General features: G+C 41.4%; 1 protein-coding gene across 3 annotated transcripts in view; it reads left to right on the forward strand.

Annotated features, from left to right (window-relative positions):
* RGS22 (regulator of G protein signaling 22) overlaps positions 1–20,797 on the forward strand; it is a 475,118-nt gene that overhangs the window by 170,203 nt on the left and 284,118 nt on the right. For all 3 annotated transcript variants that reach the window (XM_033934655.1, XM_033934656.1, XM_033934657.1), the window contains exons 11-13: positions 6,328–6,479; positions 14,540–14,648; positions 18,629–18,742. In XM_033934655.1, coding sequence (XP_033790546.1) covers positions 6,328–6,479; positions 14,540–14,648; positions 18,629–18,742 — 375 coding nt within the window. The remainder of the gene's footprint in view (positions 1–6,327; positions 6,480–14,539; positions 14,649–18,628; positions 18,743–20,797) is intronic.

Consider the following 20,797-nt stretch of genomic DNA (forward strand, 5'->3'; position numbering starts at 1 on the left):
CCCTTGAAAAGAGGAGACTGAGAGGGCACATGATCGAAACATTCAAGATACTGAAGGGAATAGACTTAGTAGATAAAGACAGGTTGTTCACCCTCTCCAAGGTAGGGAGAAAGAGAGGGCACTCTAAAGTTGAAAGGGGATAGATGCTGTACAAACGTAAGGAAGTTCTTCATCCAGAGAGTGGTGGAAAACACCCTCCAGGGATTTAAGACAAAGTTAGACAAGTTCCTGCTGAACTGGAACGTACACAGTTAGGGCTGGTCTCAGTTAGGGCACTGGTCTTTGACCAAGGGGCCGCCGTGGGAGCAGACTGCTGGGCACGATGGACCACTGGCAAATCTTATGTTCTTATGTAACAATTCATTTGGATCTGAGTTTGGAGGAATGATGGTGGGGGGAGGTGGTATTACATCTTTGGTATTGAAAACACCAAAATTTTGCCAGATTGATAGTTTTACAGTTTTAAGAACATAAAGAATTGCCATACCCATACTGGGACAGACCGAAGGTCCATCAAGCCCAGTATACTGTTTCCAATAGTGAACAATTCAGTTCCCAAGTACCTAGCTAGACCCCGAATAGTAAAACAGATTTACCCCTTGGCTTCTTCTCAACATCTAGTATTATGAAATCGTGCATTTATGTTTTAGGTAACAGCACTTAAACTTGCTGGTTTCAAAATTGCCACTTACATATGTTTTGAGGCTGCTTTTAATTCCGAGTCCCCTTTTTTACCTGTTCAATGCCCATGTTGTTTCATTCCTACAATGAATGAAATTTCATAATCCCTTATTTGTACTGTTTGTCTTGAGCAGAGACTCTTATGTGTTTGTAAACAGTGTCATGTATGTCTAATAGTGCTACAGAAATGATAAATAATAGAAGTAGTAAATACTGATATTTTCACTTTTAAAACCTTGAGTGATGCTGTTCACTTTTTTAATGTGTTCTTTCATTAAATGGCTATTCCTAGGACAGGATTAATTTTTAAGAACATAAGAATTGCCATATTGGGACATGATTTAATATACTGCAGGGAAACTTTAGATGATGTTGGAGTGATTAGAAAGTTATGTAGTAAACTAGGGCGTAGCAGATGTTCTTTGGATCCATTTCCATCTTATATTTTCAAAAAATCTCATCCCAGTCTGCCTCTTGCTTAACGTTATTGATAAATTATCTCTTGGATAATGGTTGTTTTTCTGTGAGTATGGGGCATATACCCCCTTACTCCTTTATTGAAAGGCACTGACTTGAATCCAACAGTACCATCAAATTACCGTCCAATTGTTAATATTCCATTATTAAAGATGATCAAGATTATTATTTCTAAACAACTATCCAACTATTTAGATGAATTCTTCATTTCCATTTTTCAAATCTTTTATTGAGATTTTATAGTTACAAAGATAGGTACATTATACTGAAAAAAAATGGTACCATCAGAAACAGAGATGCTACTGAGCAGCAGGCACCCATTTACAATGAGTAAACGAGAACAATTATATGAAACCATAAGAAGAAACTAGCTAGTTCAGCAAGAGATTCTTGAGAATTATATCTAATGCAGTCAACATGAGATGGCGAGCAAATGAAGGAGTGAGGTTAATGGTTGATATTATTGAAAGAGTTGGAACTTATGCAACTTTAATGGAAAAGATGACATATTTAGTAAGGGGGACCACATTTTAATAGATTTAAATCCCTTATTCATGAGTGAGTTAGCTTTACATTCAAAGTTATGTATCATCATTACATTGGCCCACCAAAAGGTGGTATTTAGTAAGTGAGCAGATTTCTAATGTGATAAGTGCAAGGAGATAGCTATAAAAGCATCTAGTAATTTGGATTGCCAAACAACCAGGGCACCAGGCAGAGCATGTGATTTAAAAATAATTATCTCAAAGGATAACTGAGTTGATTTGCCAAAATGTTTGAATCAACGGACAATCGTAGATCATATGTTTAAGGTCATCTAACTGGTTATTGCAATGCCAACATTTATTGGAGTCAGATAGAAGGGCTCTATGTAGTTTACTTGAAGTCCAATAGGCTTTATAAAAAAGAAAATATAAGGATTGCATAAGACTAGTGGACATGGTGGGACGTAGAGAATATCTGAAAAAGTATAACCATTTGTCATCAGAACCCATCCAATTAGTTTCAGAAGACCAGAGTTAGTATGCTGTGGTACGGTAAAAGATGAATCAATAAGGAAGCGATAGAATAGAGAAGTAGTAAGACCCATTGTAAAACCAATATGACAAAGTTTTATGAACTTAGATGAAAAGATAGTATTAGGCTGTAAAGGCCATTTTAAGCTAGATAAGCAATGTTTTAATTGTAACCACTTTAAATTCTGGAGAGGGGAGATTATATTGATTTTCTAATTGAGAAGACTGCTATTTCAAATCACGTGACTGATATTCCATATACCCTTCTGTATCCAAGTAATCCAATATATAGGTTTATTATCAATAAGGATATTAGAATCATGGAGGATTCTGCAAGATTTTAAACCAGAATCCTCTAACATTTATACTCTCAATTATTCTTTGTCTCCATATGTATATTTTTGCAAACATTTTATCATGGTTTGTTGATCTATTTTTACTACTCACCATTCTCAGTTCTTATATCTTATTTAGATAAATTCTTTTATCATCTCAACATGGTTTTTGTCCCAATTTCAGTACTGAAACTATTAGTTTTCTTCTGATTTCTAAGGTTCAAAGCTTACTATCTCAGAATCAATATACCATTTTACTACAATTTGAACTTTGTGCTGTTTTTGATGTAATCAGCCATGATATCTTGATTCAACTACTCTCAGATATAGAACTAGAAGAAAAAGATCTAAGCTAGTTTATAGGATTTCTTACATTATGCTCTTATGTGGTAAACTTTGAAGGTAATATATCTGCTGCATGGACGCCAGATTGTGGTGTCCCGCAGGGTTCTTCATTGTCTCCTATTCTTGACAACATTTATATGACCATATTAAAACATTATAAATTAAAGTTCCATCAAGATGATGTTCACTTATGCTGATGATATCTTCATCCTGCTAAAAGTTGATCCTAATTTGAGCAACCTTAAAGCTAATATAAAATCTTGTACAATATATCTAAATTGCAGTCATGGTCACTTCAGGCTCATATGAAGCTTAATGCAACAAAGACAAAATTAATATGGTTTGGCCCAGAAATTAGTAATTTGCCATCTTTAGTTATCCTTAATTCTGGTAATAATTTGCATATAGAATCATCTTCTAGAGCAGTAGTCTCAAACTCGCGGCCCGGGGGCCAAAAAGAAAGATTTATAAACTATAAAGAGTTTTACCTCATGCAAAATTGTCATTTCTTTAATAAGACATTAACTATTTTTTTCTGAGGCCCTCCAAGTACCTACAGATCCAAAATGTGGCCCTGCAAAGGATTTGAGTTTGAGACCAGTGTTCTAGAGTATTGGGTGGTGTTTTAGATTCCTTTCTCTCTTTTCAATGCCAGGTAAATAATCTTACCAAAAAATGTTTCTTTAGTCTTTGCACACCGAGAAAAGTTCGTCATCTGTTCCATCAAGATCATTTTGCAATATTGGTTCAAACTAGAGAATGACACGGGGACCGTTTACCGTGGTAAACCGTGGTCACCGCAGTAAACCCGCAGAAATGGAGACGTGCAACTGGTTTACTGCAGGAATGAGGACAAAACCTTTCACCACCCCACAGGAATGGGGACAAGACCTTTTACCGCCTCATGGGAGTGGTGAAAAGTCTTGCTCCTGTGATAAAAAAAATTGCACCTGTGTCAAACTTGGCATTTCCTCCCCAGCTCCTCTTGCGCCAATTTTACCTTCATGAACCAGCCATGCCATGATGAAGACAGAAGGAACCCAAAACCAAAGCCTGAGACCAATGTGATTTGAAGAATATAATTATCAGACAACAAAAGGTAGAAAAAAATTAATTTATTTTTATATTTTGTGATTAGAATATTTTGTGATTAGAATATTTCAAATTTGAAATATGTATCTTGCTAGAGCTGGTATTAGACATAACTGGGGACAGCAAAGCCCAGGCTGTGCTTCTTTAGCTTCCAGCTGGCTTAGGGCTCACTCTCTCTGACTAGGGGGCAGATACCCTAGTTGCACTCCACTAACACTATTCCTGCCATATGTGACTGAAGTATTCTGCTAGCTTGATTTTTCTATTTAGCATTCTGTAGTAATTTGGTTTGTTCAGTTTTCACAATAGTAGAGGGGATATTTGTGAAAGGGAGGGGAAACAGGGGTTTTCTTGATCCTTGCTCTGTATTATTTGTGTTTATAAAATGACAATTTTACAGAATATTGTCTCTTTTTATACTTTAATAAAATAAGTTCAGTATAAAATCCTAACTAATCGAGGCTTGTATGGATAGGATCTGACAGTTTGCAGGACGGAGCAGGGACGGGGACTGAGCTTGCAGTGATGGGGCAGGGACGGGGGATGAGCTCATGGGGATGGGGCGGGAACGGTGATCTTTTTTCCCCCATGTCATTCTCTAGTTCAAACCATTATCTTGGCACTGTGGGATTAAGCAAAGGAAATGAGAAATGGCTACAATAGATTCAAAATGCTGCAGCCAGACTGATTTTTGGAAAGACAAAATTCAATCATGTATAACCTCTGTTGAGGAAATTACATTGGCTTTCATTTCAATTGAGAGTTCAATTTAAATGTGCCTTTATAGTCCTTAAAATTTTACATGGACTATTTGTTCCTTTGATGTCTTTATCCCTAAACACCATGAGATCTTCTGGCACAAGAACTACTCATATGTATAAGCTCTCTTTTCCATCATTAAGAGGAATCAAGTCCATTAGTAAACTTTCACACTCCTTTCCATACTTACCAACTGCAAAATGGAATGGACTATCTCCTCAAATCAGATCGTGTTTATCTCTTCAGATCTTTTGCAAAACCTTAACCACCATGTTTCATCACCTTTTAGGCTATAGCTCCAATGAATGTTAATGGATCTTTCTTTCTGATCTAATTATATAAACTGAATTGAGCTCCTATTTTTAGGAAATGATTCGATATTTAAGACTAAGAATTAGATTAGATTAGACAGACTGAAAGTCCATCAAGTCCAGTATCTTGTTTCCAACAATGGTCAAACCAGATCCCAAGTATTAAAACAGATTTTATGCTGCTTATCCTAGGAATAAGCAATGGATTTCCCCAAGCCATCTCAATAATGGCCTATGGACTGGCTCACCTTTATCCATGTGGTCATTCACCCCTCCAAAGAAATGCAATAGATTCTTATATTCTTATGCAATACTCAAATATTTATTTATTTATTTAAAAAATTATTGCTCAAGTAACACCTAGGTGGGTCACAATTATGCATTCATGACAAAGACAATATTTACAACTATATGCATCAATAGATAAAATGTATCTTCTTTTATCACAAACGCACCAATAAAACACCCCTCCCAGCTTAAAAAGTTAAAAATAATTGTCTAAAACACTTCAGAATTTTTACATGGACATAACCTGGCATAACAACAAAACTCCTTTGCAAACAGATGAGTCTTAAGCAGTCGCCTGAATTGATCAACATTCTTACATATCATGACTATTCTATAACTATACTCTAAACAACTTATGACTTGGATTGATGAAAGAGACATTAGTAGGTTTCTGAGATCCTTTTTACCTCCTTCAAAAAATATTACAAACATAAGAACATTTGTACAAAGTTCTTCTGTGCATCACAGCTGCAGTTTAATCACATTACATAGGTGAGGCAAGATTTCCCTTGGCTAAATCTGTGTTGGCTTATTCTGCTGTTTAAATAAATTGTATAACTTAATTGTTCTTTATAATAGAAAATAATAAAAAGGAGTAAACTGATGTTTTATTTTTAGAGAAAAGAAGCTTGGCAATTATAAAGAAAATGGTGTGTATATATTTGAGATAGCATTTAACATGTTCTAATGCAGTTTATTGCAGATACATTTTATGCAATCAAACCTGCATAAATGAAGCATGATAATGGTGTTAGTTTATGAACAGGTAATGCAAGCTAACCCCTTTATAAATTGGTTAGAAGAACAGAATATGCAATGAAATGATGGATTCTGTTGTTTCTGAAGCAACATGTGGGCTAGATCTGAACACTACTACAGAAATAGCTGCAATTTGTTGTTCCTAAATTTTTTAAGTATAAAGTTTTATACTAGGAATTCTAATGCTGATTGTTTTTTTTTTTTTTAAATGTCAGTTTATTTTAAAAAGGATGAGAGCATTTATTATTTCCATATGTCTTTTAGAAAACTGGGAGCAGTTCTCCAAGATCCTTTCCCCAAAAGGATAAGCAGCCTCGACGAATTCTATCGGCTACTACTGGTAGTGTAAAACAAAAAAAAACCTTGAAGAACAAACCCAGCAGTGCACCCCCTAAATTAGAAAGCACTGAAAAGCGGTATGTTCTGCAGTCTTTATTATACAGAATGTTCATGATCTACATATGCTGCTAGCCCTGTTAATTTTAAAACTCTTTAAGGCAGCAATAAGTTGCATGGTACTCTAAGGGGAGTAGTTACTTGTATGTGTTAAGGGAATAACACATAATTTTTTCCCCAAACAGCTGTTGAATGGCAAAATCATACATTAGTTTTAAGGTACCACCAGCTGCAAAATAATCAGATTCCAAGCATGCAAATGCATGCATAGTACCTCATTAATATACAAATTAAATAACTCAGCTTGCATTGAACTCCACAAGCTGTGTTTTTTCCAAACCTGTAGCATCAGACCACTAACATGTAGCTTAATGCTTCTGGGCATCATCATAAAAGGGCTGGTACCATTAACAGGGCATGAGGTCTGGGATTCCCTTTCCTGCCTCCTCTTCCCTCCTTCAGCTAAGACCTCCTTAATGTAAGCCATAGTGTGACGGGGCTGAGGAATTTGGTTAGCACTCCCTCATCCTAGCTCCTGTTGCAGGCGCAAAGCCGAGCGGTTTTATGGAGACCACTGAATACTGGCAGCAGAGAAATAAAAGAAAATCAGGTAGTGACAAAAATGTCTTTTATTAGCAGACATTGCATAGTTCCATTTATACACGCTACCTAGGCAGCCGCCTAGGCCTGTTTCTATTCAATCCTCTGATAAACACTTCAAGCATAAACAAAAGAAGAAACAAAAACAAAAAATGACCAAACTGGCTTTCAGCCACTCAAAGTCCAGCTGCCACTTATATTTCAGTCCTTGCAGCTTGTAGGCTTTTAAAGTTTCTCATGTCCAGGAATTCCTGGACAGCCTAGGTAGGCCCTAGTGCAGGGGTAGGGAACTCCGGTCCTTGAGAGCCGTATTCCAGTCAGGTCTTCAGGATTTCCCCAATGAATATGCATGAGATCTATTTGCTTTCAATGCTTTTTCATTGGGGAAATCCTGAAGACCCGACTGGAATATGGCTTTCGAGGACCGGAGTTGCCCTAGTGGCTTCCCAGCACTGGCTCCACTCTTCTTCTCTCTTTAGATATGGCTAAGGTGACCATATGTCCTGTTTTGAACGGGACCGTCCCGTTTTTAGCTCACCTGTCCCATTGTCCCCACGCACAGCTTCGGGATGCCGAATTTCCTGTTTTCAGAAGGAGCGGGACAGGTGAGCTAAAAATGGGCCGCTGCCGCCTATTTGTCCAAGCCACCGCCGCAGTAACATCTTCATGCAGCGACTGCACAAGTCTTTCCCCCCTCTCCTCTGATGTAAATTCTGACATCGAAGAGGAAGTTCCGGGCTAGCCAGGCAGCGATTGGCTGGCCTGGAACTTCCTCTCTAATGTCAGAATTGATGTCGGTGGGGGGGTGGGGGGGTGGAGGGAGGAGGTTTTAGTGCAGCGGTGTCTTGGACAGATAGGCAGAGACGGCTTGGGGGGGAGCTGGGTCGGGAGAGATAATGAAAGACAGAAAGGGGAGGGAGTTGGAAGAGAGAAAGACAGGGGGCAGGGAGAGAGAAAGAAAGACAGAAAGGGGGGGAGCTGGGAGAGAGAAATAAATGAAAGAAAAAAAGGATGCACAATCAGAAGGAAGTGCAACCAGGGACTCATGAAATCACCAGACAACAAAGGTAGGAAAAATGATTTTATTTTCAATTTAGTGATCAAAATGTGTCAGTTTTGAGAATTTATATTTGATGTCTTTATTTTGCACTATATTTAATGGGTTCTGGGGGGGTGTTCCGGGGGAGGGGGGTGGGTCCGGGATCCGGTCCCGTTTTGTGGGAAAAAAATAATGGTCACGTTAGATATGGGCTGCATGTTTAAAGGCACTCCAGGAAGTAATAGCACCTGATTCCTTGAATAAGATATTTCCCCAAGTTAACCTGCTGGGTTCCGGGCAGGGGAATAAGAAACCTACCTATTAACGATGGTTCACAATTCCTCCCAGGTTCCTATAATTATCAGGGCTCTGGGCTACCTTTAAAGTTTCTTTTATGGAACAGAGACCTGCCTTTGCCCAACCCCCCCTCAACATGCTTTCTAGATAGACAGGCTTCTGGGTGGCTTTTAACTGGTCTCTCAGGCTCACAATTATGCAGAAAACATTCATAAGTCTTTGAGCATTTCTCTCACTCTCTTAGGCAATATTAGTTTGTTAGAGGCTTTAAGTCATTTTTCCTCACAGACTTTCATTCACACATCCAGTCCTCAGTCATACTCATTGCTTCAGGGTCCCAATCCATTTCAGGGTTGCTGTATATTTCTGACTCATCCTACCCTAACTCCATGGGCATTTCCATCCTCTTCTGAGTATAGGGATTCCTCACTGCATGAAGCAGTTTCAAAGTACTTCTGCCCAGGCTGTTTCCCAACCCCCTCTAACTTTGGTTTCAGTGCTGGGGGTTATAAGAGCTCTGGAGCAGCTTTGAATGTGCTTGCAAGGTGCAGGGACTGGAGTATACTTTCTCCCTCCTGTCTTGCTTTCCTGGACACTCTGCTCTGAGTTCCTGATTGCCCCCTGCTGTTTAATTTATCCTGCTGAGGCTTCAGGTTTACACTGACTGACAGAACACTGGTAGCTTGGGAGTCCCTCCCCTTTCTTTAACCTTTGCTGTGTCTTTCTACCTGCAAAGGGTTTTTGCTTGAGGATTAACTTTTTGAAAGGAATTCTAGGGAAGTGAGGAGACCCTTCTGCTTTTATCTACAGCAGTGGTCTCAAACATGCGGAACAGGGGCCATAGCCAGCCTACCAGGTACTATTTTGAGGCCCTCGGTATTTTTATCATAATCACAAAAATAAAATAAAACAGTTTCTTGATCATATGTCTCTTTAGCTATAAATGACAAGATTATTATTAAGACTTAGCCAAAAGGAAAGCTTTATAAACTATAAACAGTTTTACCTCATGCAAAATTGTCATTTCTTTAATAAGACATTAACTATTTTTTTTCTGAGGCCCTCCAAAGTATCTACAAATCCAAAACGTGGCCCTGCAAAGGGTTTGAGTTTGAGACCACTGATCTACAGTGTCCCTCTTTCTGTAACCTGCCTGCCTGCCTTTCTTTAGGACTGGACACAGTCTTAATGGGCAGGTTTCTTTCTTTGGGCACAGGTATGCTTGCTTTGCTGGTCTGGTTTAAACCAGTGACAGGGGCTTCCCTGTCACAATAGTAACATAGTAAATGATAGCAGATAAAGACCCGAGTAGTCCATCCAGTCTGCCCAACCATACATGCTCCCTAAATTAAATATTTAGCTTAAATGGTCCTTTTTCTTAGATATTTCTGGGCCAGAAACCTAGAGCCCTGCCCAGTAGTGTGCTTAGGTTCCATCTACTGGAGTCTCCATCAAAGCTCCAGCCCATCTTAACCATCCCAGCCATTGAAACCCTCCACAGCCCGTCCTCAAATGAATGTTCATATAAGGGACACAGGTTGTGCAAGCCTACCCAGTACTAGCCTTAGTTCCTTCAATGTGTACCCATTATTTTCTGATTAGAGATTCTCTGTGTTCATCCCACACTTGTTTGAACTCTGTCACCATTTTCTTCTCCACCACCTCCCTTGGGAGTGCATTCCATGCATCAACCACCCTCTCCTTAGAGAAGAATTTCCTAACTTTACTCTTGAATCTACCTCTCCTCAATCTCAAATTACACCCTCTTGTTTAACCATTTTCCTTTCTCTGGAATACATTTTGTTCTACATTAATACCTTTCAAGTATTTGAACATCTGAATCATATCTGCCCTGTCCCTCTTTTCCTCTAGGGTATACATATTCAGGGCTTCCAGTCTCTCCTCATTTGTCTTCTGGCGCAAACCTCCTACCATTTTCGTCGCCTTCCTCTGGACCGCTTCAAGTCTTTTTATGTCCTTTGCCAGATATGGTCTCCAAAATTGAACACAGTACTCCAAGTGAGGCCTCACCATCAACCTGTACAGGGGCATCAATGCCTTTCTTCTACTGGTCATGCCTCTCTCTATACAGCCTAGCATCCTTCTGGCAACAGCCACCGCATTGTCACACTGTTTCTTTGCCTTTAGATCTTCAGACACTATCACCCCAAGGTCCCTCTCCTCATCCGTGCATATCAGCCTCTCACCTCCCAGCATAGGCAGTGGAACACTCTTTTGTTTGGGGGAGCCCAAAAGCTCCACCCCAGACCCACCCAAACTCCGCCCCTGACTCCACTCACATAATAATAATACTAATTGTATTGCAATTTTTTCTATCCATTTTATATATAATCTTATTAATACATAATGGTAACCATAAAATTAAAAAAACACAAAGCACATTGTACGCAGAGAAAATGTTAATTATCATTTATATTTAGGTTTTTTTCAAAGATGTCAAGGCAGATGACTTTAAAATATGCAATGTCACCTCAGTAACAACTATAGAAAAATAGACAAATATAGTGCAAAATATAGACAGCAAATATAAAGTCTCAAAACTGACACATTTTGATCACTAAATTGAAAATAAAGTCATTTTTCCTACCATTGTTGTCTGGTGATTTCATGAGTCTCTGGTTGCACTTTCTTCTGACTGTGCATCCAATATTTCTTTCTTATCCAACATTTCCCTTTGGGACCTGGTCTCTCTCTCTTTTCCCTCTGCTTACCCTCCCCAGATCCAGTGTCAGTTGTCCTTTCTACCTACCACACCTTTGTTACAGGTCTCCCTCTCTCTCCCTCCTCTGTTATGATCTTGCATCTCTCTGCTCTTCCTCAGGGTCTCTCCCCCTCTGTCTCTTCTGTCTGAATCTCCCATAGTCCAGCATCTGCCTCCTGTCTTTCCCATTGGGTCCAAACCTTTTTTTCTCTCTCTCTGTCTTTCTTCTGCTTACAACCCCTCCCCCTGGTCTTTCTCTGCCTCTCTCCCTCCCTCCTTCCTATGCTCCCCTCACAACCTTCCAGTCTTTGTCCCACCCCCCTCCCCCGAAGCCTGCCAGTCTGCCTCACCTGCCGCCGATTCTGCCTTCCTCCCAGCCCACCTAAACCAGTCTGCTGCCGCCGATTCTTCCTTCCCCCCGGTCCCCTGCCGAAGCTAGTTTGCCTCCCTCTCTCCATACCACGCTGAAGCCTGGCCTACCCACCGCCAATTCTTACTCCACCCTCATGGTCTGATGCCATTCGCCGCCGCCTACTGCTGCAGCAAATCCAAGAAGGGAAGAGCCAGGCATGTGTAGCGGTGTTGGCCCACAAGCCTTTACCCAACATCAATTCTGACATCGGAGAGAAGGTAAGGGCCAGACATTAGCTGGCCTGGGCCTTCTCTCCGATGTCAGAATTGACTTCGGGGGAAGGCTTGTGGGCCGGCAGTGTGCACTGGCTGCACGTACCTGGCCCGTACCTTCCTGCAGTTACGGCGGCAAGCAGCAGTGGCGGGCAGGAAGCAGCAGCGACGGGCGTCTGTCAGCCCGCGTACCCCCTGACCTACAGGACGGGCAATTTTTGGGAAGCCATAACCCCATTGCCCCCCCTGTTCCGATTTCTATGCCTTCCAGCACATACGGCTCCTTCCAGCACATAAGGCTCCTTCCGATTTCTAATCCCCAAATGCATTACTCTGCACTGAATTTTAGTTGCTAGATATTAGAAAATTCTTCTAACTTTTGCGAATCTTTTTTCATGTTTTCTACTCCCTCCTCAGTGTCTACTCTGTTATAAATCTTGGTATCATCCGCAAAAAGGCAAACTTTTCCTTCTAACCCTATGGCAATGTCGCTCAGAAACATATTGAACAGGATCGCTGATCCCTGAGCGACTCCACTACTCATCTTTCCCTCCTCTGAACAAATTCCATTAACCACCACCCTCTGACATCTGTTCGTCAACCAGTTTCTAATCCAGTTTTCCACTTTGGGTCCTAACTTCAACCCGTCAAGTTTGTTCAAGAGCCTTCTATGAGGAACCGTGTCAAAGGCTTTGCTGAAATCTAAGTAAATTACATCTAGCATATGCCCTTGATCCAATTCTTCAGTCAAACAATTCAATCAGATTCGTCTGGCATGATTTATCTCTAGTAAAACCATATAGCTTCAGATCCTGTAACCCATTTGATTCTAGGAATTTTACTATCCTTTCTTTCAGTAATGTTTCCATTATTTTTCCAATAACTGAAGTGAGGCTTACTGGCCTGTAGTTTCTCGCTTCATCTCTGTGACCACTTTTGTGAATAGGACCACATCTGCTCTTCTCCAATCCCCAGGAACCACTCCCGCCTCCAAAGATTTGTTGAACAAATCTTTAATAGGACCCGCCAGAACCTCTCTGAGTTCCCTCAATATCCTGGGATGGATCCCATCTGGACCCATCACTTTGTCCACCTTCAGTTTTTCAAATTGATCATAAACACTTTCTTCCATGAACAGCATGGTATCTACTCCATTCTTGTGTGTAACTTTGCCAGACAATCTCAGTCCTTCTCCAGGATTTTCTTCCATGAACACAGAACAGAAGTATTTGTTTAACATGTTTGCTTTTTCTTCATCACTCTCTACCTTTCACTAATATATCTGAAAAAATTTTTGTCTCCCTTTTTTATTTTTATTTTTGAGTTTTCTTTTAATTGAGAATTTTTTCAACACCAACAAGAAAACATGTACAGCACAAACCATTTGTAACATAACTCTTTGATACAAGGTAAACAGATCCCACCATACTTTGTAGATGAATCATCCCCCCACCTATCTCCCCCAGAGGTTCCATGTAATCTCAAAGACCAGAAAGAGTCATGTGCAATGCCCTCAAGCATCGCTCCAATCAATAAATGGTTTCCATTACGCCAGCAGACGACCCAAACAATGATGTTTCATAGCTGTCAGCTTGGACATACGATAAACATAATCAATATTCTGTAGCACCTGTGCTGAGATGGGGTTAAAACCTGTCGCCATGAGGCTGCAAGCACTAAGCGAGCAGTTGCGACCATAGTCACTATCATTTTATAAAACTTAGAGGGCAACCCAATAGGTTTCATATTTAATAACGTACATCCCATATGTTTCACAATGATCACCCCACAGCAGAGCAAAGACCATAGAACACCCTAGGACAGGTCCACCAAATATGTTCAAAGGACCCTTGGCCTCCACACTGTTGCCAGCACCTATCCGAGATGTAACCTGAGTTAGGTGTAATACCACTGATTGTCTCCCTTTTTTACATTCCTAGTCATTTGCTCTTCCGCTTGCGCTTTTGCCAGACGTATCTCTCTCTTGGCTTCTTTCAGTTTCACCTGGTAGTCCTTTCTGTACTCCTCTTCTTGAGTATTTTTATATTTCACGAACGCCAGCTCGGTTTCCTTTTTCTCTTGTTTTTATTTATTTTCCTCACATAAAAAGTCAGTAGCCATTTTTATTGCTTCTTTCAGCTTAGACCACTGTTTTTCCACTTCCCTTATGTTGTTCCATCCTAACAGCTCATCAGTTGGAGCTTGTCGGTTAGAGAGAAGTCGACTGTGGATCCTCTGGGCTCTCTTATGTGAGAAATTTTCTTCCTCTTGAAGAAGCCATTAGTGAAACACGAAATCATGTAGAGGAAGAGGAAGAGTTGTGAAGACCCAGGATTACTCATTGTCATTGCTAATAATCTGGATTTTTGTTTCACTGTGGGAGATTTTTTTGCTTTTTTATTTTTTCATGCTTGTTCACTTGGGGATTACAGTCAAGGCTAACTACGGTGTTACCAATTTGAACTATCCAAGGAGGAACTTATTATTTAAAGCTGTCTGAGATACGTACTTTGGCTATATGTTTTTCATTACTGGTTTGTCTTTGGTGTTGCACTTAAACATCTTGCCCTTGGCTTTGGGTTGGCCAGGAGGGTTAGAGGTGCAATGATATTCCACTAAACCGTTGCTGCCTGACTGATGTATTTTGTACTGAGCATTTCACATTAACTTTTTAAAGATTGTTGATATGTTTAAGACACAGTGAGATTTTTATTTGAGTTGATTGATCCCTCATGTTAAGCCCAGAAAGTAGTACTCCTTATCACAGCTATTTATTTATTTGTTTCATATCGGTCAAGGTATACATCAGAAAAGCATCGTTTGTCTCAGTCTTCGGATATAATTGATGAATTCCAGCGCCCACAAACTAGACAAGGCAGAAGAAGCTCAAAACAGAAACAGCTTAAAGTAAGTGTCCTTCAGAAAAAAGGCTGGTTGAATTCCTCTGAGAAATATAGCTTGTTTAGAAACTAAAGCAGAGAAATGGGATTAGAATATTAATTATACAAAATCAGGCTATTATATGCAGTGGCGTACCAAGGGGGGAGGGGCGGTCCGCTCTGGGTGCAGCCTTAGGGGGGTGCAGAGCCAGCCCGGCCCCTATCGCGCTCCCACCCTCCCAGCGAGAGCAGCAAACTTCCCTCCAGTAGCGTTGGCTGCCCTGCAGCTTTCTCCTCCCTCTGCCGTGTCACTGATGACGTCATCAGTGACGCTTCACCGACAGGAGAAAGTCACAAAGCAACCGACGCTACTAGAGGGAGGTTTGCTACTCTCACTGGGAGGGTCGGAAAGGTTCACTTGGGGGGTAGAGATAGGAGGGTCAGCGAGGGTTCGACTGGGAGGGGGCGAAGCAGTCTGCCTCGGTGCTCCAAGGCCTGGCGCCATTACCTTCTTCGGTTAGCAGCAGCTTTTACAATTCGCTGTTGTTGCTGGCTTCAGGCTTTCCTCTCTGCCAGGTCCTGCCTACTTCCTGTTTTCATGAAGACAGGACCCGACAGAGAGGAAGGCCTGAAGTCGGCAACAGCAGTGAATTGTGAATGCTGCTGCTACCTGATGAAGTTCAGGACACCAGGCCTTGGGTGACAGAAGGAAGAAAGAGAGCAGAGGGGGAGAGAATTGGGGAAAGTGTTGCTGTTCCCAACTGGAGGGAATGAAAGGAGATGCCAGGGCTTGGAGGGAAGAAAAGACGCCAGGGCATGGAGGGAAGAAGAAAGGTATGCCAGATCATGGGAAAAGGAAGGGGGAAAGGAAGGAGGAGATGTCAGAGCATGGAGGGGGAGGGAGAGATGGAAGAAAAGGAAAGGAGAGAGATGCTGGGAATCAGGGAAGGGATGATGCCAGACTGTGAGGTGGGAAGGAAAGAAAGGAGAAGAGAGAGATGCCAGAGCATAGAGGAGGGGGTAGTGACAGAGAGAGAAAAACGGAGAGGTGACAGAGTTGAAATCAATCATGTACAAAGGAGAGAAGGGAAGGAGCATGGAAAGAGGGAAGATGCCATATGGAAGAGAGAGAGAGAGGGTGCACACTGGATAGAAAGAGCACAGAGGGCAGTGAATGGGAGGGGCGAGATAGAGGGTGAACAGTAGATGGAAGGGGTAGAGAGAGGGAAACAGACACTGAATGGAAGTGTGGGGGAGAGGAAGACAGCTGCTGAATGGAAGTGTGAGGGAAAGGGGGAGCAGATGCTGGAAGGAAGTGGGGAGGAGAAAGAAATAAAGGGCACATGCAGGATTGAGGGAAGAGGATAGAGTTAGTTACTGGAAGGGGTGAGGGAAAGAGGTGGCAAGCTATAGGTAAACAAAGTGAAAGAGGGAAATTGAGGACTGAATAGTAAAAAAGAATTTAGACAGAGGCAGAAAATAAATTGAGAAGGAAGACCAGGGAAGAACAGGAGGAAGGGAGCGGAGAGAGAGATGCCAGAGCAGGGGGGAAGGAGAGGAGACAGATACCAGACCAATGGGGGTGAAAGGAGAGATAGAAGGGGGAGGCATACAGTTTCTGGAAGGGGCATAGAAGGAGAGAAGATGCCATATAAGGGCAGAGAGATGGCAGACAGTGGATGGAAGGAAGAGAGTAACAAGAAGATGAGGAAAGCAGAAACCAGAGAAGACAAAAGTAGAACAAAAATTTTCTATTTATTTATTGCTTTAGGAGACATGTGTCACTGTTTCTGTGGTATTGCATTGTATGCAGAGTCCAGCTTCTTGCTGGTTCAATTTAACCTTTGTCTATGTATTTCTATTTTATCCCCCCTTTTACAAAACTGTGGAGCGTTTTTTAGCGCCAGCCGTGGTGGTAATAGCTCTGATGCTCAGAATTCTATGAGTGTCAGAGCTGTTACCACCGTGGCTAAAATCCACACTACAGTTTTGTAAAAGGGGGAGGGGTTAATTTGTGATGTCATATTCCATACTAGGCGAAAGTGTTTTCTGTGTTCTGTGTGTTCGAAAGACATGGTTTTCTGTTAGGAGTGACGGTGTAGGATTGATCTGTACTAGACTGGCTTGTTTAGTTTTACAATGGGTGTATTAATGTACTGCTCACTGCAATATGTAAGATGCTGCCTTTTCCTAGGTACTCATGTGTGACGTGTGGCTTGTTACTAAAAATTATGTTTTTCGTACAGATAGGGGGGGGGAGGGTTGCCCAAAAATGATGGGCCCCAGGTGTCACATATGCTAGGTACACCACTGTCGCTGCTCCTTACCCACCTAGACAAAAAGCTTCTACAAATAAGGATGTTTTCAAAAGCTTTTTAAATCACTGTACATTATCAGTCACCCACAACTGTCCAGCTAAGTTGTTCCACAATTTCACCCCTGCCATCAAAATGGCCATTGCTCTGGTATCAGCATATTTCACCCACTGCAACTCATCCATTGACAAACACATTGCCACTTCAGATCTTAATGAATAACATGGACAATACAACATCATAGCTTGTGATAAATACTCCATGATGAATAGCCTGAAAAGTCAGCACAGTAAATATAATACGACACTTAACAGGCAACCAATGCAATTGTTGTAACCTCCACAGATTAAATGTGCAATGGCATTCTGGACCACTTGCAATGCTCTAGTCTATACCTAAATAATACCATCCCTAGATATAGAGCATTACAACAATCCAGTTTTAAGATTACCAGATTTTACAACATTAAAATCAGGACATGTGGCCCCATCTAGTTCTGCCCAAGTCATGCCCCATTCTGCCTAGCCCCACCCCCAAAACCTCTTTCCTCAAGCTTGGAGCCACGTTTGGAGGGCCTCCGAGCATGCGCACATGCATGTGATGTCACCGCATTGCATCCGTGCATGGCATGCACAGATGCCCTCCAGACGTGGCCCCTAGCTCAAAGCTTTTCAAAACCTGGTCAAAGAACCCGGGCTTTGAAATGCCATCTGGACACCTAGACAGTCCTCTAAAAAGAGGATATGTCTTAGAACCACCAGCAGAAAATCATATTTTGACAACATTGGCTTCGATCTACTTAGAAGCTGTATTTGGAAAAAAAAAATGAGGATTTAACCATAGCTAGCATTTGCTCTCTCATTGATAGGGTTGAGTCTAACCAGACACCAAGGACTTTAATTTTCCTCCGAACCATAATCATTACAGCATCCATTTCAACCGCTACAGGTCATGCTTAACATAGAATACTAAAAATTACTGCATAAATATTGCATTTAGGTGCTAATATTTATATCAGTCATTGATCTGGCATAAATGTTAGCACCTAAATGCATAGATGGGTTGGCGTGGATTTACACTAGTATTCTAAAACAGCAGCTACACGTGCCTTTATAGAATAGGCTCACAGCCCGCGTAAACTGGGCATTTCAATTGTGGCTCCTGGTTATAGAATCACACCCTAATGTGCCTTAACAATAAGAAGATCATGTTTTAACATTTTGTTGAGGTTTGGAGTGGAGGAGGCACCTCTGGCCTATTTTATAAAGAACTGTGGAGCAGTTATAAAATTCTAGCACATATCCGTAGAACTAGTACCTAGGATGTGGACACAAGCAAGCATAAATGTTAGCAAGAAAAGTACATGTGGTATACTATGCATGGATTTTACAAAATATTTACCTAAATCATAACTGAGCTGAGCTTGCCTACTCTACAAACATGCACCTACTTGCATTGCACAAACTTATGGTATAAGTTCATTTTTATGAGAGGTCTTTAATGCACTTAAATCAGTATTTTATACACATAAAAGCTTTACAGATTATCGTTTACATGTTTAATTTTGAACCTAGGCATGAGGTTGCATATCTTTGAAAATCTAGCATTCCATTTCTCTTTATAATGAACATGTTTAATCTGTAGTATTGTAAAGTAAGTAACAGAGATGCTTATTTCTGCTTATTTCCCACAGGATATTTCAGGTCCTTTAGAAAAGCCTACAATGGATACGATGCTACAAGGTTTGCAGTTGGAGAGCAGAGCGGGATATTACTTCACACAGTTTTGTGAGCACTCAAAGAATAAGGTACTGCTAACACATCTTTGCTTAATAATAATTATTTTCTGATAGAAAGCAGGATATACAGTCCTCAGAAACTGGTGATGTCATTTACTGAAGCTCAGGTCATATACAGTAGAATCCTGATTAACCGGTACTCAAGCAACTGACACTCTCATCCAACCAGCTAAAGTAATCACTGTAAAAAAAAAAAAAAATTGTCCTTCCTCAAGCCTCCAAAGCAACAGCAGTAGTGATCCTGAGCCATGATCTCCCCCCCAGCCCCAAAGCACCACAAATCCCCCTCCCTCCCTCCATCCCCAAAGCACCAGCAGCTACCCTGAGTTGTGAAACCTCCCCCCCTCCACCCCCTCCGTTATCCGAAGCAGCAGCGGCAGCTGGTCAGCAGAGACAGCACTGAAAACAGGCTGCTCTCAGCCAGCCTTGGCAGGGTCTTTCCCTTGACATGTCACTTCTGATGCAGCAGAGGAAAGGTCCTGCTGGGACTGGCTGTGTGCAGCCTGCTTATAGCGCTGCCTCTGCTGACCGGATGCTACTGTTGCTTTGGTAACTAAGTGGAGTCCAGGAGGCCAGACCCATGCATAGGGAGGAATGAGGGGGATGGTCTAGCAGGTCCATCAGGGTGCAGGGGAGGGGAGATGGATGGATGCTGGACCCATAAGTGTGTGGGGGTGATGGGGGGGGGGAGAAAAAGTGGGTGAGAAGGATAGAGAAAGTGACCTGGACTGAAGGGAGGAATAGATACTGGACCTACAAGTGGGGGTGGAGGGATGATAGAGAGAGGAAGAGTGTGAGGTGGGAAGGGAGACCAAACTATTTTTAGAGTAACTCTCAAGCAACCAGAAACTACAGTTATCTGGCATCCACCAATCCCCATGGGTGCCAGGTAACTGAGAGTGTTTGTATGCATGCCTGCCTTATCCATATGCAGAGGAACTTCATTAGAATATTCCCAAAGTGGGTCTCTTTTACGACCTGCTGTTATTATAGATTTTCTCTTCCAAGGAGAGAATAATATGATAAACCTCAGGCTATACACACAACGATCCTAAGACTTGTAGAGTGTTCTTCTCAAAAGGTTTCTCTTTCATTTTTACTGCTTGCCCCTCCTACCTCACACTTAGCTCCTTGTGCAGATATATAAACTTAGCACTTAAGAGGTAAGGGGTTGATTCTTTGTACATCAATTTGCAAAGGAACAACGGGGCTAAGATCTTTTTCTCAACTCTTTATATTTTATAGCATTTTTCTGTGAAGAACCATATTATCTCTTCAGACAAAAGTTCAGTTTTGAGAAATGCAAAACCAAGCATCTGAGATAATATATTCTAGATAGAAAAATTGCCCTTGACATTATGAATGGATTAATGGAATTCATTTACCAAAAAATGTAAACATTGTATGAATTTATACAGTAGCCTCATGCTACATAATTAAAAACTAACCCCTTCCTTTACTAACGCATGGGTTTTGGCGCCAGCAGCAGCAGTAACTCCTCCTTCTCCTCCTCGAGAAACCCTGTTGTAGAGCACGGCTCTCCCTATATTGCCTACACTGAGGCTGTCTTAAGGTAACAGGCTTTTCCCTATAAACAGTAAATCTTGCTGGCTTTGTAATGTCTTTATTTTGTGCTGTGCTCTTCTGCCTGTTGCTGGAAAACCAGTCTTCATTCTGTTCAGATTCCCTATCAAAAGAGTAGTCAGCTAACTCCTGATTCTTGCCATTAATTTGGTCAGCTCTTTGGGTCAGGGAATGGATGTTTTTGCTTCTTTTCCCTAGAACAAAAACAGGACTGAACCTGGGTGTGTTACATCATGTTCAAAAAGATGGGGAAGGGGGATTTTGTTCCATTCTAGACCTAAGTGTTCTGAACAAATTTCTGGTCAAGGAAAAATTTAGGATGATTTCCCTGGACACCTTTTGTCCCATGATTCAGAAAAATGATTTGACTATGCTCTCTGGACTTCAAGAATGCTAATACCCATATCCAGATACGTTCCAGTCACAGGCATTATTTCAGATGGGGAAACATCACTGCTAATATTGTGTACAGCCGTTTGG

The sequence above is a fragment of the Geotrypetes seraphini genome, chromosome 2 (assembly GCF_902459505.1).
Source record: "Geotrypetes seraphini chromosome 2, aGeoSer1.1, whole genome shotgun sequence".
In the NCBI taxonomy this organism is placed as follows: Eukaryota; Metazoa; Chordata; class Amphibia; order Gymnophiona; family Dermophiidae; genus Geotrypetes; species Geotrypetes seraphini.